The 24634-nt window shown below is 33.2% G+C and overlaps 4 protein-coding genes and 2 pseudogenes across 5 annotated transcripts; 4 read left to right on the top strand and 2 right to left on the bottom strand.

Moving 5' to 3' along the window:
• LOC146919061 (uncharacterized) lies at nt 1-5969 on the top strand. The gene is made up of 4 exons (XM_085712308.1): nt 1-350; nt 1057-1250; nt 2087-2371; nt 4481-5969. Exons 1-4 carry the CDS (start codon nt 169-171, stop codon nt 5689-5691), a joined length of 1872 nt encoding a protein of 623 aa, XP_085568434.1. The 5' UTR covers nt 1-168; the 3' UTR covers nt 5692-5969.
• A 2174-nt stretch (nt 5970-8143) lies between these two features.
• LOC146919060 (diphthamide synthesis DPH2 family protein) lies at nt 8144-9717 on the top strand. Its single transcript, XM_085712309.1, has one exon. The coding sequence runs from the start codon at nt 8144-8146 to the stop codon at nt 9533-9535; it is 1392 nt and encodes a 463-aa protein (XP_085568435.1). The 3' UTR covers nt 9536-9717.
• A 2176-nt stretch (nt 9718-11893) lies between these two features.
• Nucleotides 11894-13805, top strand: LOC146919059 (uncharacterized). Its single transcript, XM_085712310.1, has 2 exons — nt 11894-12709; nt 13586-13805. The coding sequence occupies exon 1, from the start codon at nt 11894-11896 to the stop codon at nt 12707-12709; it is 816 nt and encodes a 271-aa protein (XP_085568436.1). The 3' UTR covers nt 13586-13805.
• Nucleotides 13806-14662: 857 nt separating this feature from the next.
• On the bottom strand, nt 14663-16958 carry LOC146919058 (F-box protein At3g07870-like; annotated as a pseudogene). The gene is made up of 2 exons (XR_015011331.1): nt 15447-16958; nt 14663-14952 (listed from the first exon to the last, which is right to left on the bottom strand). The product of XR_015011331.1 is annotated as an F-box protein At3g07870-like (transcript).
• A 2964-nt stretch (nt 16959-19922) lies between these two features.
• LOC146919057 (putative B3 domain-containing protein At2g27410) lies at nt 19923-21358 on the top strand. Its single transcript, XM_085710557.1, has 2 exons — nt 19923-20552; nt 21039-21358. Exons 1-2 carry the CDS (start codon nt 19926-19928, stop codon nt 21042-21044), a joined length of 633 nt encoding a protein of 210 aa, XP_085566683.1. The 5' UTR covers nt 19923-19925; the 3' UTR covers nt 21045-21358.
• A 1346-nt stretch (nt 21359-22704) lies between these two features.
• LOC146919056 (uncharacterized) lies at nt 22705-23996 on the bottom strand (annotated as a pseudogene).
• Between the last annotated feature and the right edge of the window lie 638 nt (nt 23997-24634).

Below are 24634 nucleotides of genomic sequence, written 5' to 3'. Positions count from 1 at the left end.
AATTCCCCCAAATCTGATTGAAATTTTGTGCCCTAATCCACACTACTGAAAGCAGTTTCACAATCTTGCGCCGTTCATCGTTTTCCTTCACCGGCGGCGGTTGCGCCACCGTATCAATTCATCAAGCTGGGGAAGCGAAAAAAAGTTAAGCGGAGGGGAGGGGAGGAGATGGATGGGGAGGGTTTAGGTGCAGAGGATTGCGCCGTTGGATCCCTTGTTTGGGTCCGAAGAAGAAACGGGTCGTGGTGGCCGGGTCAAATACTCGATCCTGATGACCTTGCCGCTTCTCATCTGACCTCACCTCGATCTGGAACTCCGGTTAAGCTTCTGGGAAGAGAAGATGCCAGCGTGTAAATGCCCTTTTCTTCAAATTCAGTTTTTTTTTTTTTTTGTTTTGGGTTTTCAGTTTTTAGTTCAATTTACATTTTTTTAGATTGTTACTGTGCTTAAGCTTTTCTGCAGAGTAGATGTTTGTGAAAAAGAAGTTATTTTTGTGTTATAAAATTATGAACCCATGTTAATTTTTGGTTAATTTCTCCATCCGCCACACCGAAATTCGGCTTTATATCAAAATCGTGCTTCTCATAGTGTTTTTGATAGATTTGAGCATATTAGGGGTGGATTGAGAAACTTTCTACATATCCAATGAAATGATTGTTGACTTTTATGAGTGGTGTTTATGTTGATTTGCCCTTGTTTGTGTTCTTTATGCTGAGTTAACCTTGTTTATGTTTGTATATTTTATTGATTTGCCCTTGTTTATGTTGATTGGCCCTTGTTTGTGTTGTCTATTATGTTGATTTGCACTTGTTTGCGTTGGTCTATTTGGTTGATTTTCCCTTGTTTGTGTTGTTTATGTTGAGTTACCCTTGTTTGTGTCTGTATATTTTGTTTATTTGCCCTTATTTGTGTTGTTTATATGTTGATTTGCCCTTGTTTGTGTTGGTTCATTTTGTTGATTTGCACTTGTCTGTGTTGTTTATGTTGATTTCCCCTTGTTTGCGTCAGTCTATTTTGTTAATTTGCTCTTGTTTGTGTTGGTATATTTTTTAACAGAGATTGGTATAATTTGGAGAAATCCAAGCGAGTGAAGCCGTTCAGATGCGGCGAATTTGATGCATCCATTGAAAGGGCGGAGACAGCTCTGGGTATGCCATTGAAGAAAAGAGAGAAATATGCACGAAGAGAAGATGCTATTCTCCACGCCCTGGAGCTTGAAAGGCAGATGCTAAGGAAACAAGATAAATTAGGTATTGCTTCTGATTAAACCAATTTTGGATTGTATAATACTATTGAGAAGGGTTTAGTCACATATTCAGAAATTTTAAGAAAAAAATTAGGGAAAAAACAAAATCACATGCAACATGGCAATATATTGGAAAATAGACTTTTGTAGGACTGTGGGCTCTAGGCTCTGTTTGGTAAGACACATATCTGAGCTTATATGACTAAAAAAAACTTGTTTGGTAACTGTCATTTTCTCAAGAGCTTATAGCTTATTTTTATGTGCTTATAGCATTTTTGATAAGCTAATTCAAGTAGCTTATAGCTTATCACTTTCTATATCAATTTTACCCTTGCAATCTTAATTGAAAAAAATAAATATTAATTATGTATACATTTTTTTATGTCATTTCATATTTATAAGCTACTTCAACCGTTAATTTTACCGAATATTATAAGTTCAATCAGCTAGCTTGTATGCTATCCGCTATAATCTTGCTTACAAGTCATCCGCCATCCGCTATATTTTACCAGACTCCTAATTTGCCTTTTGACTTGTGAGCTTATCCGTTCTTAGCAATAAGCTAGCTTATAAGCCATCCACTATTTTTTACCAAACAAAGCCCTAATTTGCCTTTGGACTTCTGAAAGGGAAGCTCTCGCCTTCTTATGATTCAAAGCCCTAATATACCAAGTTATGTTCTTCACTTAGGAAGTACAGTCGAAGTTATCTTTGGCTGAAGAAAAAGTAAACGAGGAATTGAGTGACTAATATTAAATAAAGAGGTGTGTGTGTGTGTATTAAATTGTAAATTAGTGAAGATTAGGTATGTCTTATAACCTGCTGTGTTTTGTTTTTCAGGATCTGGGCAAATAGGCGCAGCATTCCGAGCAAAGAGGAGCAAATGTGTGTACTTGCCGCCTGAGTCTAGTGATTCTCTGGATTACAATGAAACTCTAGCCCATGTTCCAATATCATCTTCCCAACTTGGGGAGTATGCTTATGGAAGTTCATTTGCTGAGGAGAGCGAATCTGCTTTTCTGAATGATGTTGAATCTGATTCTTCTGAAACTGCTTCTATTAAATCGGAATCAGATTCTTCTGAAACAGAACTAGACAATGACGAAGACATGACTATATTTTCAGGTTTAGCTTCTACTATACTTTCCTTGAGCTTACATCAGTTTATTTGCAGCTACTTACTTACCTTACACTTCATTTTATTTCTTCGCTGAAACTAGTGTTAGTTTTCCTTGTTGCACTATTGTACGAATATTGAAAACAAATTATATACGTGAAATTTGCCATTCATCCTTCAACATTCTCGCACTATTCCTCACTTCTTTTCCTTATAAAGATTGTAAATTTGAACAATGACTGTATCATTGCAAATTGCTTACAGTTGACTGAGCATAATATGAAGATTCCTACTAGTTCCCACCATACCTCCCTATTTACTCTCTTCTGATGAAATTAACAAATGATTTTGCAATATTTATTGATAAGGTTTTAAAATTAAAATCAGAATTATTACCTAGATTGGCCAATGTACCCTAAAAATAGAGTTAATAGATTTTTTTTTTCCTTTGTAAAATCCTGTTTACGTAATGTATGTATAAGTTCTCAACTCTTGAAGAAAAAAGATTTTGATAAATGATACGTGCTGTATCAGATGTGATTTGCTAAGGCCCAAGACATTAGACTGAGAACAAAGGAAACAGAGAGACAGAGAAGGAATTCTCTCCATTGTGCATCTTTCATTTTTGACTTGACAGTAGCACATGCATGTTAATCCGTTTATGATTATTTCTAGTCTCTATTGCGTGTTGTCAACTATTACATTTTAAAGAAATTGTTGACTAATGCTTTTTTTTGAACTGCAAATATTATTAAGCAACGCCTTTACACAAGTCGTGAAGGGTGAGCAAGAAAACCAACAGAGATGGTTACATGACGAGCCGAAAGCGTTCGATCAAAGCAAACCCATAAATACTCCTTTTAGGCTAAACCTACAAACCACCAGTAATAAAAACCAAAACCAATCTTAAAGTACCCTACTAAAAACTCCTTTCAAGTTCACAAGGTATTACAGGTTGCAACAGGCTATTGTATATTAGTCTGTCAATCTTTCAAATCTTACACGCGGACTCGTGGATGATGGCTTTTTGCTTCTTGTTACATCATGTAGTGATACCTCAACAGCATGTTCTAGTCAATGTATTAGAGGTTGTTTACCAAACAAAATGTATTACAAGTTAAAATAAGGACAGTTGTCTGCAATTAAAGTTTTAGGTAACAAAGTTGCGTGGTAGTCTGTTTTTCTTCAGATTTCTTTCCTTTTTGAGAGAAAATAAGTACATAGCTAGAGGTCAATAGTACCCTTAGAAAACTCAGTATAATATATATAACACAAACTCACCTAATATTCTAGACAATTTGAATGATAGAAATATTCTAGACAATTTGAGTACTAGAGAAAGTCACTGCCTTGAAAAGCTTGACATTATTTACAATGGAGTATGCTTTAAAGTTACCCAACTCTACAATCTATGTGTAACACAAACTCACCTAATATATAACACAAACTCACCTAATATTCTAGACAATTTGAATGCTAGAAATATTCTAGACAATTTGAATACTAGAGAAAGTCACTGCCTTGAAAAGCTTGACATTATTTACAATGGAGTATGCTTTAAAGTTACCCAACTCTACAATCTATATGTGGGTCTGAATTCATATATGGTTTCCTAACTTGTAATGTGAATCTATGTGACCATAAATTTATCGTTAGGAATTTGTATTTGTTAGTCTATTTTAAATCCACATGTCAATAATCTATTCCTCCTCCCTCTCACCTTAACCATCATTTAGATCTTAGAATGTCTTACATTTTGGGTTCTCTTTATTCTTTTGCTGTGCTGAATGTGTTTTGAACTTGTTCTTTGAGTTCTGTGTTAGACTGCTTAGATTGACTTGTTTGGGAGTACTTATGAAAAGAGCTTATGCCATGTACGTAACTGTTTTCAGCTGATTTTCATATGCTCTCCAAATGGCTTATGAAAACAGCTTATAGCCTATACGAAAACAATTTAACTTTATTATTTTTTGTTTTAGAAATAGCTTATACAAAAGTGCTTATCATCAAAAGCGCTTATGCTATAAGCTGCAAATTAAGCTCTTCATCCAAACAGGTCCTTAGTTCTGTATCACATCATTCTCTTTCTCTCTATTGATGTAACTTTTTAACTGCAGAAACTGGTGATGAGGACGACGAAGAACAAGAAAGCACTAGCAGTGAGGAGCATGATGAGTTAGCTGAGTTAGCAACTTCCAGTGACATGCCTCACCTTTATCCGCGGGAACCTCGAACGTGCAATGAAGCTGTATCCAAATGGCAATTAAAAGGAAAGAGGAATAACCGTAACCTTGTAAAAAGGTCTGTTGCTGCTTCTGATAGGAAAGACGTTGTTTTATATGGAGCAGATATTGAAGGACAGAGAAGCCATTTAAACCACAAGAGAATGGGGCCTGGTTATCCTTACTACAGAAATGACTATAGTGATGCTCCTGATGACAGCGATCAAATGTTTGGATCAGAAGATGAATACACCCTAACTCCTAGAGAGGTTGCAAAAAGTCAAGGTCTTGATTGGGATGAATGGCCGTGGGAGGATCAGCCTGCTTTGAAAGAATATTCGGATTTTAAAGGGTTTGCTTCATTATATAGTGATCCTTATCATTATGATGGGGGGAAGGGATCAATGCTGGTAGATGTAGACTTGAAGGTTCAGGCAAGTTACCCGAAAGAGTCAGTCCCTATTGTATCTATTACGAGCAAGTTAGATGGGAGTTCTATAATTGGACGCCCAATCCCAATTGAAGTCCTTAAGGATGGCTCAACTGACAATCTATTTTCTGCAATTGATGACTTCAGTAATGATATGATTGGCTACGAGGGAAGTAGTGTACTTCCACCAGCTTGGAGGACTGCGAGGAGAACAGCTAACTTTCGTGTCCCTCGTCCCCACATATCGTCATCAAATGTTGATGAAGACTTCTCCTTAGATCAGGAAAGAAATAATGGATATAAGAGATTAAATGGTGGAAATTCCAGTCATAATGCAAGCCATTGGAAGAAGAACGGCCTTAACAATGCCGGGCCGTCAATTGACAAGAAGTCCTTTAAAAAGAGTGCAAAAAAAGTGAGCTTGTCATCTAGTCAGAAAACTAGAACCCTTTCCTCTTTATCTATTGAAGATAATCTTGGTAGAAAACCATCACTTACTAGAAGCTTTTATCGAACAGACAAGATGACTAAACCAGAGGTCTCTGGGCTCACTACTGTAGCTTGCATACCAGTTAAACTGGTATTTAGTAGATTACTTGAGAAGATTAATAGGCCACCTTTAAAAGCATCTACTAATGTGGATGTGTTGAATCCCGGCGTGGAGAGAAAATCGTAGGTTACATGTACATTGTTATATATTAGAAATAATAATTATCTTGCAGTGATGGCACAACAAATTGCTGGCTTTCTTGTTTCCAACAAAATAGAAATCGTATTTAATTGATTGTTGGTATTTTGAGGATGAATTTGATGTATAGTCCCCAATTCATCCTGAAGACTGATAAACAGAAGATACATGAGGTCGTTTTGCTTCCTTGTAGTGTAGAATTCTCACATGTTGATTTTCTGAGGCAATATCTATATATGCAAAAAGCATTATTATTGGACACAAAATGCAGCTCTATTTGATGATTGATAGGTATTGCAATATTGTCTCTTGTTTTGTGCTGATCAATATTTTTTGACTGAAAATATGAGCAATTTAAGTTGGGGTTTTTCCTCGTCCCTCTGTCCCCTACTTGTATGCTCTACACCGAAACTGAGAACTTGTTTGACAGAAGTTGTATTGCAGAAACTCAATTTTCTGGGATTAGTAACACTGGATTAGATTTGAAGGATTAATAACACTGGATTTGAAGGATTAATACCATCTACAACCAAAACGTTGCAGAAAACTTTTATCAATAGTTATAAGCTGCAAGGACATTTGATATCCTGGTGTGCGGAATTGAACCTGCAATGCCCCACATCTCAGCATCTAGTGTGTGCGAGTATCCGGTTCTGCCACCCAAAAAGTGCATCGTTAGTTGAAAATTAGTTTTTTTGGTTTAAAAGCGCTGTTTTGATCTCTCTATTTTCAAATCCAACTTTTTGATCTCTCAATTAGTTTTTCTTGAATTCTGGTCCCCCATCCCATTTCGAAGTCAATTTTGGTGAAGTGGTATTGTCATTAATGATGTCATTTATACTTTGTTAAATTCAATAGTAATTCCATTTATTCAAAAATAATAATTTAAAAAAAAAATATAAACATTCTTTTTCTGTGTTCGTTATCATCATCATTTATGTTCATCATCATCACCATCATCTTCATCGATAAACCCAAAAATTTCCAAACCACCTTCATTCAAAGCAATACTACACTCAAACAAATCAAAATCATCTTAAAAAAACCCAAGACATCTTCAAAAATCAAAATCCTCATATCTCGATATACCATAAATTTACCAAGAAAATTCCCAAAATTAACCTTAAACTAAGACATCAAAATAAAAATCCCAAGGATTATAGATTGCCTTGAATTTGCTTGCGGGTGGCTGCAACTGAGGGCTTTCTTGGGTGACAGATAGTGTGGGTTGTTTGGATTTAGAGGTTTTTAATTTGTGATGGCTTTGCAGTAAATTTGTAATAAATAATCCCATAATTCAACCAAATTTGGAGGAAATATCTAATCTTGATGGATTTTTTTTATTTAATGTCTTAATTTTGGGTAAATTTTGGGATTTTCCTTGATGTGGTAATTATTGGGTTTATTGACAAAGATGATGAACACAAAGAGAGATAAGTGTTGATTAAAAATTTATTAAGTTTTTAAAATTATTATTGAAATAAACAAATTATTAATGACATGTATAATAAAATGCATCTAGACACAACCGCAACATTGGTGACAATGTCACATCATTAAAATTGATTTTAAAATGGGATGGACGATTAGAACTCAAGAAAAATTATAACTGGGGGCCAAGACGTTTGGTTTTAAAACAGGGAGATCAAAACTTAATTTTTTTTTGTTGAAAATAAGGGGACAAAAAATGCATTTAAGTTTTTTTTTTATTGAAAGTTTAATCTTAGGTATGTTTAATAAAAGTAATAATATTTGATTGTGCACTTGTTAGTCAAAATCATCTATGATGTTAAATAGTCTTTTAATGCTGACATTAACTATTTTTATATAGAGGTTAATATTCATATATGTTGATATGACAATAAATACATATATTGAAAGACTGATATGACAATACTAATAAAATATTTTAACGCCAAATACTCTTTGAAAAAAAATTACAGCAGATACTATTTTGATTAACATACTCTCTCCATCCCAATTAAAGTGAACATTTTACTCATTTAACACTTATTAAAAAAATGTATTAGCGAAAGAGAGAGAAAAATAGTTTAATTAACATAATCGACAATTCAAAACTATTTAAAAATTCTGATACATTAAAAAAATATCTTGATTATTTGTTAAATCCAAGGATCAAATTAAAAGAATATGAATATGTCCTGTGAGCATAGCTCAGTTGATAGGGACAATGGATAATATATGAAAGGTCGGGGTTCGAACCGAGGAAAAAAAAAAAAAAAGAATATGAATATCGGTGGTTATGTGTTAGTAAATTCAAGGATGAAAATGACTATTAGTGTTTATATACTTACATTTTCATCAAACACTGCTCTTCGAATGCAGCTTCTAAAATCTAACCTACGAACTTGAAAACTGAACAATCAAACACTCTTCTCATTCAATTAACTTTCACAGAAACAAAATCCTTAAACAAACCATGGAATTTCCAGAACAACCTGAAAAACCCAACAACACCATCACTGTTTCTATCAAAGAAAAACCAAAACCAAAACGATTCATCAAAAACCAAATCCCAGATTCAATCCTCAACGACCCACTTCTCAACGCCGCAATCTCAATCCTTCCATCAAACTACTCCTTCGAAGTTCACAAATGCGTTTGGCGCGTCCGTTCCACCGCCGCTAAACGCATCGCTCTTCAATTCCCTGAAGGCCTTCTCATGTACTCTCTTATCCTCTCTGATATCTTCACCACCTTCGCCGGTGTAACTCACTGTTACGTTCTCGGTGATGTTACCTATGGTGCTTGTTGTATTGATGATTTCTCTGCTATTGCTCTTGGTGCTGAGATTCTTATTCATTATGGTCATAGTTGTTTAGTTCCTATTGATTCGACAAAAATTCCTTGTCTTTATGTTTTTGTTGATATTAAGATTGATGTTGATCATTTAGTTGATACTGTTAAGTTGAATTCTAAGGATTTAGGGTTTATGGGTAAAAGGGTTATTCTTGCTGGGACTATTCAGTTTGCTTCTGGGATTAGGGCTGTGAAGCCTGAATTGGAGAAATTAGGGTATAGGGTTTTGGTTCCGCAGTCGAAGCCGTTGTCTGCTGGTGAGATTTTAGGGTGTACTGCACCGAAGGTGGGGAAAGAGTTGGATGATAAGGAAGAGAGTGTTTTGGTGTTTGTGTCGGATGGAAGGTTTCATCTTGAAGCGTTTATGATAGCGAATCCGGGGATTAAGGCTTTTAGGTATGACCCTTATGTGGGGAAGTTGTTTTTGGAGGAATATGATCATGTGGGTATGAAGGGGTCGAGGAAAAATGCAATTTTGAAAGCGAAGGAGGCAAGGAATTGGGGCGTTGTTTTAGGGACTTTGGGTAGACAAGGGAATCCTAAGATTTTGGAGAGATTGGAAATGAAAATGGGGGATAAAGGATTTGATTATACTGTGGTTTTGATGTCTGAGCTAAGCCCTTATAGAATCTCTTTGTTTGAAGATTCTGTGGATGCTTGGATTCAGATTGCTTGTCCTAGACTCTCTATTGATTGGGGAGATGCTTTTGTAAAACCAGTTCTGACTCCTTTTGAGGCTGAGATAGCACTGGGATTGATACCTGGATGGTGGGAGAAAACTCAGATGCAGAAACAAGGTTGTGAAGATGTTACAGGTTGCAATAAGAGCGATTGTTGCTCTAACGGTAGCTGCGGGGATGCCGAGGCGACTGAAGATTTTGGTGGAGATTATCCAATGGACTATTATGCTCAAGATGGAGGGGAGTGGAATTCCTCTTATATGAAAAAGCCTAGTCGTCCTGCTAGGAAAATTTCAGTAACTTCGGTTGCTAACAGTGTCACTTCTCAATAGTCTTAAATTTGCTTAGTTATTATTGTTATACAGTACTTATAATGCTTTGCTCCAAACGGCAGAGTCAAATAGTTTATTTTTTTGTTATTAGCTTAGTCATTTTTGAGAAGTAGACAGTTTTGTTCATTCTTTGTCGATAAGCTATTCTTCTAAAAAGGGCAAGGGAGCAATTTTAAGTTACATGACTCAAACGCTTGTTGCATTCGTGCAAACTATTCGCATGAACTCGTTTCTGCAGCTGTGCTTGTCTGCGGAGGAACTAAGGTAAACATTGATAAACTTGTTTCTTTGTTTCTGTATTTAACTAGTGCTTTGCTTCTGCGATTCTGGTACTTGTTTATGTGTTTCTGGCTTTGTTTTTGCCTATTTTCCCCTGTTCATGGGCTGCATTAGCTTCAAAGGGACCCCACGAGTTAGATTTTCCATATTTTGTACTCTTCAAATATTCAAATGTGATTTGAAGATAGAAAGAAAAACAAAATGTTTGATGGGATTTTGCACATTGGCCAAATAGGCAAATACCTAAGTTATGTGGGAAGGGTTGGCTTTTAATACCATTTCAAATACTATTTGTAAGGAATCAGAAAGTTTGCACTCTTTTATTGGGCTTTTTTTAATCATTCTTACTCAAAATTTGTTGCTCCTGTTTGATGAAATTCTACTTCTCTGTATGCGTGGATTTTTACTCATGGCTTCATTGTTTAACCTGGCTAGTGCTAAGCAGATAAATATCGATGTTTGTTTCAAAATACCAAACCTTTTTAAGGATCTTACTTTGCTTAGATTTTTTTGTTGAACCTGATTTAAAAAAAAAAAACTATAATATAAAAGGAACTTTTCGTAACAAATCATATCAATCTTTTGAAAGTTATTTTCTCTATCAGCTAAATAGAATCTTTTGTTACAAAAGACACAAAAATGTAAATATATGTCGAGGTGTCAAAATATTGAGATGGGTCAAAATTATGTTTTTTTTTTCTCCCTTCTTTTGGTCATTAACTTTCATAATTAGAGAAAGAAAATATACTGTAAATTGTTTTTAACTCTTTAGATATTTAGGAGTTGAATTATAGAAAAATTTGTTTTTAAAAGAGAAAAGATTGGGGGAGGATGAAGCAAAAGATACAGACACAATAGATATAATTTTGATGATGTGTCAAAAAATTAAAAAGGGATAAAATTGTATTTTTGGTAGACATTAAGTTTCATAATTAGAGAATAGGTAGAGAATATATAATTAGAAAATAGAAGATTAAGTTTGTTTGTTCTTTAAAAAAAGATTAAGTTAGTGTGTTTTATTGAGTGAGTTTCTTTTAATTTCTTTTTAAAAGAGAAAACATAGAAGAAGGTAGAAGCAAAAAACACAAAGGGATATAATTTTGATGACGTGTCAAAAAATTAAAAAGGGGTAAGATTGTATTTTTGAAAGACATCAAGTTTTATAGACTAGAGAATAGATGCTTTTTTGATTGGTGTCACTCAAAAAGATAAGAATTTAAATTATATTTGTTAAATTGTTGATATCATGGAAAACGATAAATATAAGTTGTTACAATCTGAAAGTGTAAAATATCTATTATCCATACCTATAATTTTAATCAAAATCAAAATAATTTCAATTAAAATTTCATAAAAACTATAACTTATACGCATTAGCGCACCGTCTGAACGATAGTTTAAACAATTTTGACAAATTCATGACTAAATTAACGCTTTTTTTATTTGAGAGAATTATTTAAATTCTTTTAAATAGTTGAAGTATCGCAAGCTTAACTCAGTTGATAGGGGCAATGCAATATATATGCAATGTTTGGGGTTTAAACCCCGACCACCACTAAAAAAAAATAGTTGAAGTACCCGCTTCACACCTTAATTATTAAACAAAAAACAAAGCCTTTAAACTAACTAAAAAAAAGATTGACATAAAATCTTTTCCGTAAAAGCTTAAGGCTTAAGCCATAAATTATTTTGTCAAAGATTTAGTAACAAAATATACCAGATTTTTCCTAAAAAAAATTAATCCCTTGTTAGATTTATTAAAAAGATTTAGTAAAGAAATAGAAACCATAAATAAGAGCGTCCCTTGCTAGTTAAAATATCACCAAATCTTTTACTTTTTGATTTGAATCTTCATAAACCCTTCCTCACTCGATAACAAGATTTAGTAACAAAATAGAAACCAGATTTTGAATAAGATAATCTTCTATATAAATACTGACTCTATAAAAAGATTTAGTAACAAAATAGAAACCCTCTTCTATAAATACTCACACTTGATATAAAGTTAAAGCCACACACATTCTCAACTCAGCACAACAAGAAGAACACTTTGAGAAAGAAAAGAAAAAGAGAGCTACGATGAAGATGAATGAAAATATGGAAGCTATGTTGGAAAAGAAAGCTGCTATGGCTAGGGAGAAGATCAATGCATTGATGCAAAAAATGGAAACAATGGAAGAAAGGAAATTCAACCCTTTCCCTCACTTTACTTTGCATAATCTGTTATCTCATTATGCACCTCAGTATTATACCGAACAAGAGTTAGCACAAATAGAGAAAATCAATCAACATCTTCGCCAAGAAACAAAATTGCCTCTTAATATTCCACAAAGCACAATGAAAGGAGAAGTAGTGAATAAGAAGAAAAGGTGTCGCTCAAGTGATGAAGGTGGCATGGCTGATAAGGCGAAAAGAAGAGTGAAACCAAAGAGCACGAAGAAGATGGAACCAAAAAAACAAGATAAGGAAAAATTGTCATCACCTCCGCCAATATTGCCTATTGATGTCGAGATCAAGATCAAAGAGTTGAATGGCACTGATATCAAACATATCATGTGTAAGAAATTGTTTGCGTCAGATCTCAGGGATGACCAAAATCGTCTTTTAATGTCACTTAAAGAAGATATAGCTGATGATTTTCTCATCGACACAGAGAAGGAGACTTTAGGTACAAAGGATGAAGAAGATAAACTGGTTGGTATAGAAGTGATTGTGTTGGACCCTTCTTGTAGAGAGTTCACAATGTCTTTGAGGAAGTGGGGCAAAAGTCTTTACAGTCTTGTACAAGATTGGAAAAAAGTTATGAGGCAAAATAGTTTTGAAATTGGTCAAAAACTCAACATTTGGACATTTAGGGTCAATAGCAAGTTGCACTTTCTACTCGACAAAAATTAGGTAATAGCTATAAACTTGTTTATTTGTTTCTGCATTAAACTAGCACTTTGTTTATGCGATTCTGGAAACTTGTTAATGTGCTTTATTAGCTTGATAAGGAACATTGGACTTAGATTTTTCATATGTTGCAGTTTTTGCTTTCTTTCACTCTTGCTTAAAAAACTGTTGCTTCTGTTTGATGAAGTGGCTTGACTTGCACCATCTTTGTCTAGTTAGCTACATAAACAACATTGCTGTTCGATTCTAATCATTCCTTGTTACTTCTTTTTTCTCTTTCATGAATGTTCAATAGATTTTATTTGGCTTAATTAATGATTTGGTCCCTTAAGTTATTTGTTGGTTACATTTTGGTCCTTATTAACGTTACAATTTGGTCCCTTAAGTTAGTATCTGTTAGCCAAATAATTCCTCACCGTCAGTCTTTTGCCAAAATGTTAAATAGGTATATGTGAACGGTGACGTGACAACTTGCAATGTGTATCCACCTTAGACATTGGCTTAACGGTTTTGACGGTGGGGATTTATTTGGTTGACGGAAAATGACTTAAAGGGACCAAATTGTAACGTTAATAACTTATGGGACTAAAATGTAACCAACAAATAACTTAAGGGGCCACATCATTAATTAAGCCATTTTATTTTATAGTTACATTCTAAGAGTTTGAGCATAATCAAATTTTATTATTTAATTTGCTAAGGTTTTTCTTGGAGCAATATTGGTCTCTAGTGATCAATATTGTAGAACTAGCTCTGTATTGCTTTACTTTAATTGCCACTCTTGGTTGGTGCATTGAAAAATGACGGGCCATATTGTTTTTGCATACTGTTAATCATTCTCTATATCATGTGTTAATTTATATACTTTTTTTAATGCAGAAATAACATTTCAAGAATGTGTGAACCTTGATGAAGAAGACTTTGAAATAGTTTATAAGGAGATGGACCAGTATCAGCCTCTGGAAGAATTAGTCTTACCTAGCTAGGAAGAATTACATTGCATGGCCCTCAAGAGTTTATATTGGTTTTCAATTTGATTATGAACAACTTGTACAAGTATTTTTTTACAAGGCACGTAGTGTTTGAGTTGTTTCTTCTAGTTTTAAGTAGTTGCTTGCAAAATGTTTTATACTGTTTACATTATTATCTTTGTCCATGTTGGTCCATTTCAATCTTTCAACCTTATTGTTTAATGACTTGAAATATAATTGAATGGAACTCAACTTTTAAATTTCTTATGGTGATTTTGATGTGCAATTGCTGCCTTTAGAGAAGAAGAAGTAATGAAATCGTGTACTTTTGGAGTACAAATCTTAATTTTATTAAAGCAGAATTGCAGTAGAGGATGTTTATCTTAAGTATGTGATAATTTTACTATTGTGTTTTTTTTCTCAAATTTGTCATTTGTATAATTAAAAGTTTAGTTTACCCAAAAGAAAAATAAAAAGTAATTAAAAATCGTTGTTTTTATTTATTTTGAACATCAACTACAAACTTTAGTACAAGAAGAGCTAAAGTAACCAATCAATTGTAGGTTAATGTTAATGAGCTTCGTCAAATTGTTAAGGATAGTTTGATTTTGATTTTTGGATGGAATAGTTGTTGGTCAGGTTTTACTCAGCTTCGGGCCGAACTTCGGAATATCGGCCTTTTTTTGAGAATCAGAAGTTTTTTTTAAAAAAAAAAAGACAAAACAAAAGAGAGGGGGTGTTTTAGATATCAAATTAATTTTTTTTTTTTTTGAAGGAAGATATCAAATTAAACTTTTATCATGCCACCAAAATTGAAATTCAATCACTACAAATTTAAATCTAAACTATTGAGCAAAGCTCCTCAAATTGATAATTCATTATTATAATTAACGCTTAGGGATTCAGAAACCCTTTTCAAGGAGCAGTTAAAGACTAAGAATCAAGGAAATCAGGATTTATGAAGTAAAACACATATAGTCAATCATTTTCTAAACCAGGCCAACAAGATAACTGCCCAGTCTTACAGCATAGATAATGATTAGCAAACATCTAGATTAAAGTTTACAAAAAGACATCATAACTAGCCAAATCATAACTTGTGATTTAACATAACCCTTCCTAGTGTATGGAAATTCTTCACCATCAGATGAGGATGAAGATAAATTTTTCAAGTCACCAAAAGATGATGGAAAACATGTAGTTTCTAAGTCTCAAACAATCTGTTGAGACAGAGATAGACCTTCCGTTTCTTCCCGCAATTTAAACTTTGCACACCTATATAAATTAAAACAATATTAGGGAATAATGGTTAAGTAATATTAGCTAAAACTGCAAATGCAGGGGATGGAATACCATTAACTATCAGAGCCAGAGATGTAATTAAAGGTGGTAGATATTAGATAACCAAAAAAACTAAAATTATAAAAAAAAAATATAAACACCATAAATATATTGGTTGTAAAAGCAATTGATTGAGGAAACATCACAACCTAACAACAAGTCTTCCTTTCTCCAAACAGAATGGCAAAATAGGAAGTCCCTTTGAAAACTTGTCTTATGATTAAAATTAATTCCTATGACTTGTATGGGAATATCAACCATCAGATACTATTTGTTAACTTATAAGTGGTAACATAAGAAACTCACACGAGTCCCTTTGAAAACTCATGTTATGATCAAAATCAATTACTATGACTTGTATGGGAACATTAACCATCAATCAGATTCAAATGCCAATAAAAATAAAATATTTGAAGCTACATTCTTACCTTGAGTGGATATTCAGCACCTCAATATTGTCCCCTTTCAAGACATCCTTCAATGAAATTAGACTTGGAATATGCGGGATTACTTCAAAACAATCTGAACGACTCCCATGAATTTCAAAAGCTTTGCATCGATATTTCGCAGGTTCATAATAGATTAAACGATTGTAATCATATAACAATATGGAAGCACCTTCTTCAAAGTGTTTTATCGGCCATAAACCCGAACGCCATGAAACAGGACGGTCCAAAGGATTGAATGAAGTATCGTACTTGTAAACCTTAGTCCATGATTCTTCAATGCCATATTCCTTCATAACCCACATTGGAACATCAGATGAAAAGGTCCAGTCACAAATGTAAAGAAATCCCTTTAATTCTCCCATGCTAACATGGCTGTTACCACGAGTTCCATTATTATGATTTCCAAACTCGTGTGGAGGAGAAGGAAATGACTGCAACCTCTCACTTTCAAAACTGAAAACCAATATTGACATTTGCTCACCCTCATATCTTATCCAATGAAGTGCACCATTCACACAAGTGGGATTCTTAAGCATCCAAAAATAAATTTGAGGATCCACTTCAACATTTCTCCAGGATGGTGTTCCAAGTGTGTTTATCTAAAGGATCACAAGCTCAGACTCCCACACATTTGCACGTTTAACATTTCTCACCCGCATGTTTATCACCTTATATTCATTAGTTTTAGGTTGGAAACCAAAAGCAGCTTGTCCTTGCCTTCCTACCCGAGTTCGATTCGCGGTAGATTCAGGAAGTCTTATGAACTCCCCAGTGCTTGGGTTGCAGATCACTAATGGGTTTCCGAAAGATGGGTCAGACAAACAAAGTAAACCATTGCAAGAATTCACAATATTAAACTTATCAAAATCACTGTTGCAAGCAATATAAAGACTTTGTCTACCCCTATCACTGTTCTCATCCTTTTTCCCCGAAACTAATCTTGCAGAACGAAAAGGCGCTTGGATTCATTATTGATCTCGTCACTTTTATCCCTAAATGATCTGAGAGGAAGCTTGAACATAGGCGCAAGCTTCACACGATTGTTGGTTCCAATCTCAAACTTTTGAGGATCACAATGAAGAAGGTACAAGGTTCTTGACACTCGGTAATAGTCATTGGTCCGAATCATGAGACTAAGTGGTGATCGCTCAAAGTGGGATTTAGCAAAATGTGATTCTGAAATCAATGTTTTCCAAATTTTGCACACAGATTTACAAATGAGAAGCGACTTAATGGGAAGTTGAAGAAGAATGCGGGCAGTGACGTGAGATGGAAGATTATCAAAAAAAAGGGAAAACTTCATCATCATGACTCTCTGTTCTTGCAGCTGCAATTGAAATCTTTTTTCTTTTCATGACTACAATAAGTTGTAAAAAGAAAAATAAACAAATTAAGTTAAAATTTGATAGATATCATACTCATACATACAATAAGAAATCAAACATTGAACATTGAATATCTAAATCATACAACAAGAAATCAAAAATTGAAGGAGAAAGTAAGAATCAAACATGGGAATTAAGAAAGCGATTATGAAATAAAGTGATTATTGATTGATAAATAACGAAGAATGATTGATTATGAAGAAAATTGCAGTGAAAGAAAGAATTACCTTGAAGAAGTTGGGAACCCTAATTTCAATTTGAAAGAATGAACGAACACTGTGGAAACTTGAAAGAATGGCGAAGGGCTTATGCACACTGAGGAAGGTGGGAATGAAATACTATAAAGTAGCTAAAATTAGACTATGACTTCGGACAAATTTGCTACAAAAATGATCAAATATTTTTCTTAGGGATAAATTCTTATATTTTATCAAGATTATACCAATATTAAAAGAGAATACTTTTTTTTAACAAACAAAAATGAACCACGTTTGGTAGCTTGGAAACCTCCGGTAGGTGCAGTTGTTAAATTAAATGTGGATGGTAATTCTCTTGGTAATTCGGGTTGCTCTGGATTCGGAGGTTTAATTAGATACACTAATGGTAATTGGTTATTCGATTTCACGGTCTTCAGATGGCATGGAATAATGGCTTTCGACATGTTGAATGTGAATTAGATTGTCAGTCGGCTTTGACTTTGATTAAGGAAGGAGTTCCGACAACTCACCCCTATGCACCTGTTATTGACCTCATTAAGAGATTTATTGATTATCCTTGGCTATTGACTTTCCAACATTCCTTGAGGGAAGGTAATAGTTGTGCGGATCGGTTAGCGAAATACGGAGCAAGATTGGAGGGTGACTAGATCGCTTGGAGACAATGTCCAACTCCTCTTTCGACTACTCTTATTGCTGACTCCATGGGACAACTTTCCTCCGAGTTTAACTTGTTTTTTTTTGTTGTTTTTGTTTTTCTTGCTTTCCCATACATCAAAAAAGACAAAAATGAAATATATTACTCTCTCCGTTCCTTTTTAAGTGTCTTCTTAGGGTAAATTTTTCGTTTCTATTTAACAATTTTTTTGGGATTTTAAGGGTACGATTTGTCAATTATACCCTTTGTCAATACTCTTGTCTTTTTCAATAAAACTAATTAATGTTTTCTATTTGGAAAACTAAAGTTTGTTTTTCTTTAAACAAAGTTTGTTTCTTGTTATCTTCAAATTTAAACAAAATTTGTTACACACAATGGTTCCAAGAAGAGTTAAAATTCTATAATAAAGATGAGTAACAATTGTTAAAAATTTCAAGTGCAAAACAAAAGAACAGATTTGAGAGAAGAAAAATAAAAGACTCCATGAATGTTCACACAGTGTGAATTTAGCATTGGTTAAAGCCATATTTGAAGCCTTAACTTTGATTAAAGAAGTTGGAAGAAAGTTAATTTTTTCTTAGCTTTTGATTAATGTGAAGTTGGAATAATTTTGATATTGATTTAAAATAATTTAAAAGATGTGCACAATATTTCGAAAATTGACAGTTGTTTGTTACGAGAGAGCGAGCGGGCAAAAAAATAGGAATTTGTTGGAGAAAAAGATAATAACTGACAATTGTTTGTTACGAGAGAAATACAACGTATGAAAAGACGGGCACTCCATGCCCGTCTTTCCGTTCTTTTTATTGCGCTAACGTTTGAAAATTATAAACGGTGTTTCTTTATAAAATTTTGATTTTGATTAAAAGTATAAATATAAATGCTTGTTACTTTCAAATTAAAACAAAGTAAACTAATCATGTTTATCTATTTCAACATCAACAATATAACCAAACAATATAATATAAATTTTTATCTTTGAAATGACACCAACATCATCATTTATACTATATATAAAGAAAATAGAGAGTTTCAAGAAGATATTGAGCTGACTTTTTTGTTATTCCAATTATACCCTTAAACAAATTTTTATATAATAATATTATATAGTTGGTTTTATTAAAAAAGATAATTTTTTTTGTTATATTTGTTATATTATTGTTGCCTTTGAAAATATAAATGTGGTTTGTTGAGTTTGTTACATTTAAAAGCCACAAATATCTATACTTATAATTTGTTATCTATATAAACAAAATTATATATATAAAACATTGTTTGTAATTTAAGCGCAATTTTTTTTTTGGGTACAATACTTGCAAAATTTATATAAAATAGTGTTTATAATCTATAAGTGTTAGCGCAATCCATAAAATATGCAAGGTTCGGGTTTAAACCTCGGACACCACAAAAAAATCAATGATAATAAGATGAACAATCCACAACGACAAGAGAAATATATTGGGTACTATAAATTTAGTTTTTTTTTTTTTTATATAAAAAACGGTTGACATAAATCTTTTTCGTAAAACCTTAAGCCATAAATTATTTTGTCAAAGATTTAGTAACAAAATAGAAACCAGATTTTGAATAAGATAATCTTCATAAACCCTCTTCTATATAAACACTGACTCTATAAAAAGATTTAGTAACAAAATAGAAACCCTCTTCTATAAATACTCACACTTGATAAAAAGTTAAAGCCACACATTCTCAACTCAGCAAAACAAGACTTTGAGAAAGAAAAGAAAAAGAAAGGTATGATGAAGATGAATGAAAATACGGAAGCCATGTTGGAAAAGAAAGCTGCTAGGGCTATAGGGAGAAGATCAATGTATTGATGCAAAAAATGGAAACAATGGAAGAAAGGAAATTCAACCCTTTCCCTCACTTTACTTTGCATAATTTTTTATCTTATTATGCACCTCAGTTTTATACTGAAGAAGATTTAGCACAAATAGAGAAAATCAATCAACATCTTCGCCAAGAAACAATGGAACGATACCATGTTCGCCAAGAAACAATGGAAGGAGATGTTGTCCAAGAAACAATTGAAGGAGATCATGTTCGCCAAGAAACAATGGAAGGAGATCATGTTCGCCAAGAAACAATGGAAGGAGATCATGTTCGCCTAGAAATCCAAGAAACAATGGAAAGAGATGTTGTCCAAGAAACAATAGGAGATCATGTTCGCCAAGAAACAATGGAAAGAGATGTTTACCAAGAAACGATGGAAAGAGATGTTCTCCCAGAAACAATGGAAGAAGATGTTTGCCAAGAAACAATGGAAGAAGATGTAGTGAATAAAAAGAAAAGGTGTCGCTCAAGTGATGAAGGTAGCAGCATGTCTTATGTGGAAAGAAGAGTTAAACCAAAGACCATGAAGAAGATCAAACCAAAAAAACATGATAAGGAAAATTTGTCATCACCTCCACCAATATTGCCTATTCACGTTGAGAACAAGATCAAAGAGTTTAATGGCACTGATATCAAATATATCATGTGTAAAAAATTGTCTGCGTCAGATCTCAAGGATGACCAAAATCGTCTTTTAATGCCGCTTAAAGAAGTCAAAGTTGATTTTCTCACCGACATAGAAAAGGATGAAAGTAATAAACCGGTTGGTTTAGAAGTGATTGTGTTGGACCCTTCTTTTAGAGAGTTCAGAATGTCTTTGAGGAAGTGGATCATGGGCACTAACAAGTATTACAGTCTTGTACGTGGTTGGAAAACTGTTTTGAGCAAAAATAGTTTTAAAAAGGGTAAAAAACTCAACATCTGGACTTTTAGGGTCAATGACAAGTTGCACTTTGTACTTGACAATAATCAGGTGATGTTATAAACTCGTTTATTATTTTCTGCATTTAACTAGTACTTTGTTTATGCGTTTATGGCTTTGGTTTTGCCTATTTTACCTTGTTAATGTGCTGTGTTAGCTTGAGAAGAACACTAGTGATTGATTATATATCATGATTTTCGTTTCCATGTTCCTGATTAGTTTTTTTCTCTCTTTCAATTGAGTGTGCTATAGATTTTGTTTGCAGAAGAACTTGTGATCAGATCACAATTGAGTGTTCAATTGTGGTTATTATATTGCGAATTTTCATTTTTGCACATATAAATTTGGGTCATGTGCTATTGAGTTTATCATCCGTATGGGTGCTAGCAGAATGGGTAGAAGGGAGAATATGTTGCTATTTTGAAATAGATGTATTTTTATCAAAATCAAGTTTCAGTTTTTCTTTGATACTGCATGTTCTATTTTGTTTATGTGTAAATTATTCTTTCTACGCTGTGTAATTTTTTTTTTATGCAGGCATAACATCTCAAACGTGTCGACTTTCATGATGAAGACCTGAAATAGTTGCAAGAAAATCACCAGTTTCATATGCAGGAGTGCCACTAGCAGCAGCTTATTCTAAGTAGTTAGCATTGCAAAATGTTTTATAGTATGTTGCTTTTAAAAATTTGACTATGACACCTTAAGTGACTAGATTATTCTCCTTGATCATGTTGGTCCTTTTTAATCTTTACGTTTTGTTTTTTAAATTGCTTGAAAATAAGCTTTGATTGCTTTATTACGGGGTTTGAATTCTACTGCTTATGATGATTTTGATGTTCAACTGTTAACTTTAATTTTTTGCTATCTTTTATTAATGTCGTCTCGACTGTGACGATATCATTTAAGGATTGGTTCTCAAAACATTCGCAGTGGCTGCCTAGGAGTTTTAGCCTTTGCCAACCTTGAGAGCTAGCTAATAATGCTGCTTTTATCCTTCCTTGGATGTCTGAGAAATTCTAAATTATTTATCTATTATGTTTTGGTATATGTTGTTTTTCCTAGTAAACCACCAATGTTAGTGACCAAATTGATGGTAATTTCTTAAATTAGGAACCGAAGTGATAGCGATGTTAGAAACTAAATTGATAGTAAATGATTAAATAGAGGGATTTAATAGATGGTAAGTGGTTAGTTGTATATGCACTGATAAACAATGTTGTTACAGATTCAAAGACATTTTTGAAATATATTCATAATCTCTGAGACTTATTTGAGAGCATCCTATAAAGTTTAATTTGGGATAAATTTAGTGAGTTACTGAATTAGTTGGCAGGGATTTCAATAGCTTGTCTGAAGTTGCAAAGCCACAAAACTTTAGAAAATATTGCTCAGCTATTCCATTCTGTTTTACTTCATCAATTCTTTAACTGCTCCTTGAAAAGGGTTTCTGAATCCCTAAGCGTTAATTACTTGTTTTCTCCTTAGTTCATGATATTTATTTATATCCTATACTACATATAAATTCTACATATAAATGTTCAACAAGTAATTGGTTTTTGTTGTGTTTGGGAGAGTTGTAGAAGCAAGGAATGATGGATGTGTTAGAATTTGGGATGAATGTTTGGGAGAGTTGTAGAAAACATTTTGCTTGCAACTACTTAAAACTAGAAGAAACAACTCAAACACTACGTGCCTTGTAAATAATACTTGTACAAGTTGTTCATAATCAGATTAAATACCAATATAAACTCTTGAGGGCCATGAAATTCTTCCTAGCTAGGTAAGACTAATTCTTCCAGAGGCTGATACTGGTCCATCTCCTTATAAACTATTTCAAAGTCTTCTTCATCAAGGTTCACACATTCTTGATTCTGCATTAAAAAAAGTATATAAATTAACACATGATATAGAGAATGATTAACAGTATGCAAAAACAATATGGCCCGTCATTTTTCAATGCACCAACCAAGAGTGGCAATTAAAGTAAAGCAATGCAGAGCTAGTTCTACAATATTGATCACTAGAGACCAATATTGCTCCAAGAAAAACCTTAGCAAATTAAATAATAAAATTTGATTATGCTCAAACTCTAAGAATACAACTATAAAATAAAATCCATTGAACATTCATGAAAGAGAAAAAAGAAGTAACAAGGAATGATTAGAATCAACCAGCAATGTTGTTTATGTAGCTAACTAGACAAAGATGGTGCAAGTCAAGCCACTTCATCAAACAGAAGCAACAGTTTTTTAAGCAAGAGTGAAAGAAAGCAAAAACTGCAACATATGAAAAATCTAAGTCCAATGTTCCTTATCAAGCTAATAAAGCACATTAACAAGTTTCCAGAATCGCATAAACAAAGTACTAGTTTAATGCACAAACAAATAAACAAGTTTATAGCTATTAATTACCTAATTTTTGTCGAGTAGAAAATGCAACTTGCTATTGACCCTAAATGTCCAAATATTGAGTTTTTGACCAATTTCAAAACTATTTTGCCTCATAACTTTTTTCCAATCTTGTACAAGACTGTAAAGACTTTTGCCCCACTTCCTCAAAGACATTGTGAACTCTCTAAAAGAAGGGTCCAACACAATCACTTCTATACCAACCAGTTTATCTTCTTCATCCTTTGTACCTAAAGTCTCCTTCTCTGTGTCGATGAGAAAATCATCAGCTATATCTTCTTTAAGTGACATTAAAAGACGATTTTGGTCATCCCTGAGATCTGACGCAAACAATTTCTTACACATGATATGTTTGATATCAGTGCCATTCAACTCTTTGATCTTGATCTCGACATCAATAGGCAATATTGGCGGAGGTGATGACAATTTTTCCTTATCTTGTTTTTTTGGTTCCATCTTCTTCGTGCTCTTTGGTTTCACTCTTCTTTTCGCCTTATCAGCCATGCCACCTTCATCACTTGAGCGACACCTTTTCTTCTTATTCACTACTTCTCCTTTCATTGTGCTTTGTGGAATATTAAGAGGCAATTTTGTTTCTTGGCGAAGATGTTGATTGATTTTCTTTGTGCTAACTCTTGTTCGGTATAATACTGAGGTGCATAATGAGATAACAGATTATGCAAAGTAAAGTGAGGGAAAGGGTTGAATTTCCTTTCTTCCATTGTTTCCATTTTTTGCATCAATGCATTGATCTTCTCCCTAGCCATAGCAGCTTTCTTTTCCAACATAGCTTCCATATTTTCATTCATCTTCATCGTAGCTCTCTTTTTCTTTTCTTTCTCAAAGTGTTCTTCTTGTTGTGCTGAGTTGAGAATGTGTGTGGCTTTAACTTTATATCAAGTGTGAGTATTTATAGAAGAGGGTTTCTATTTTGTTACTAAATCTTTTTATCGAGTGAGGAAGGGTTTATGAAGATTCAAATCAAAAAGTAAAAGATTTGGTGATATTTTAACTAGCAAGGGACGCTCTTATTTATGGTTTCTTTTTTTTTTTTTGGTCAAGATTTATGGTTTCTATTTGTTACTAAATTTAATAAATTAAAATATAACATGGGATTGAATTTTTTTGAGGAAAAATCTAATATATATATATATATATATATATATATATATATATTTTGTTACAAAATCTTTTTAATAAATATTTTTATTTAACATTTTTTTTGTGGTGGCCGGGGTTCGAAATCCAGACCTTGCATATATTATACATTGTCCGTAACAGGTGAGTTATGCTCACGTCGACAAATCTTCTTAACAAATTGACTAAATAACTTATGGCTTAAGGTTTTACGAAAAAGATTTATGTCAATCTTTTTCATAGTTAGGTTAAAGACCTTGTTTTTTTTTTTTAATTTTTATTTATTAAGGTGTGAAGCGGGTACTTCAACTATATTTCAAGAAATTTAAAAAAGTTTCTCACACAAAAAACGTTAATTTAGTCTTTTAATTTTCAAAATCATTTAAACTAGTTTTAAGACCCGTATGTCCGTTTTTTTATTGCGCTAATACATATAAATTACAAATAATATTTTTTTATAAAATGTTGATTAAAATTATTGGTGTAGATAATAGATACTTTGCACTTTCAAATAGTAACAAACTATACTTATTTTTTCAAATGATATCAACAATATAACAAAGACTTTTTCTAGTTACACCACAT

The sequence above is a fragment of the Medicago sativa genome, chromosome 5 (assembly GCF_051527215.1).
Source record: "Medicago sativa cultivar Bolivia chromosome 5, Bolivia_mono, whole genome shotgun sequence".
Taxonomy (NCBI): domain Eukaryota; kingdom Viridiplantae; phylum Streptophyta; class Magnoliopsida; order Fabales; family Fabaceae; genus Medicago; species Medicago sativa.
The sequence above is the reverse complement of the archived record's forward strand: the minus strand, read 5'-3'. Positions and strand labels throughout refer to the sequence as shown.

Excerpts from the sequence above, each read along its gene's own strand:
- LOC146919061 (XM_085712308.1), top strand. The coding sequence starts at position 169 with ATGGATGGGGAGGGTTTAGGTGCAGAGGATTGCGCCGTTGGATCCCTT. Across the intron at positions 351-1,056 it reads GGAAGAGAAGATGCCAGCGT|AGATTGGTATAATTTGGAGA; the intron begins GTAAATGCCCTT and ends ATTTTTTAACAG. Across the intron at positions 2,372-4,480 it reads AGACATGACTATATTTTCAG|AAACTGGTGATGAGGACGAC; the intron begins GTTTAGCTTCTA and ends TTTTAACTGCAG.
- LOC146919060 (XM_085712309.1), top strand. The coding sequence starts at position 8,144 with ATGGAATTTCCAGAACAACCTGAAAAACCCAACAACACCATCACTGTT.
- LOC146919059 (XM_085712310.1), top strand. The coding sequence starts at position 11,894 with ATGAAGATGAATGAAAATATGGAAGCTATGTTGGAAAAGAAAGCTGCT.
- LOC146919057 (XM_085710557.1), top strand. The coding sequence starts at position 19,926 with ATGGAAAGAGATGTTTACCAAGAAACGATGGAAAGAGATGTTCTCCCA.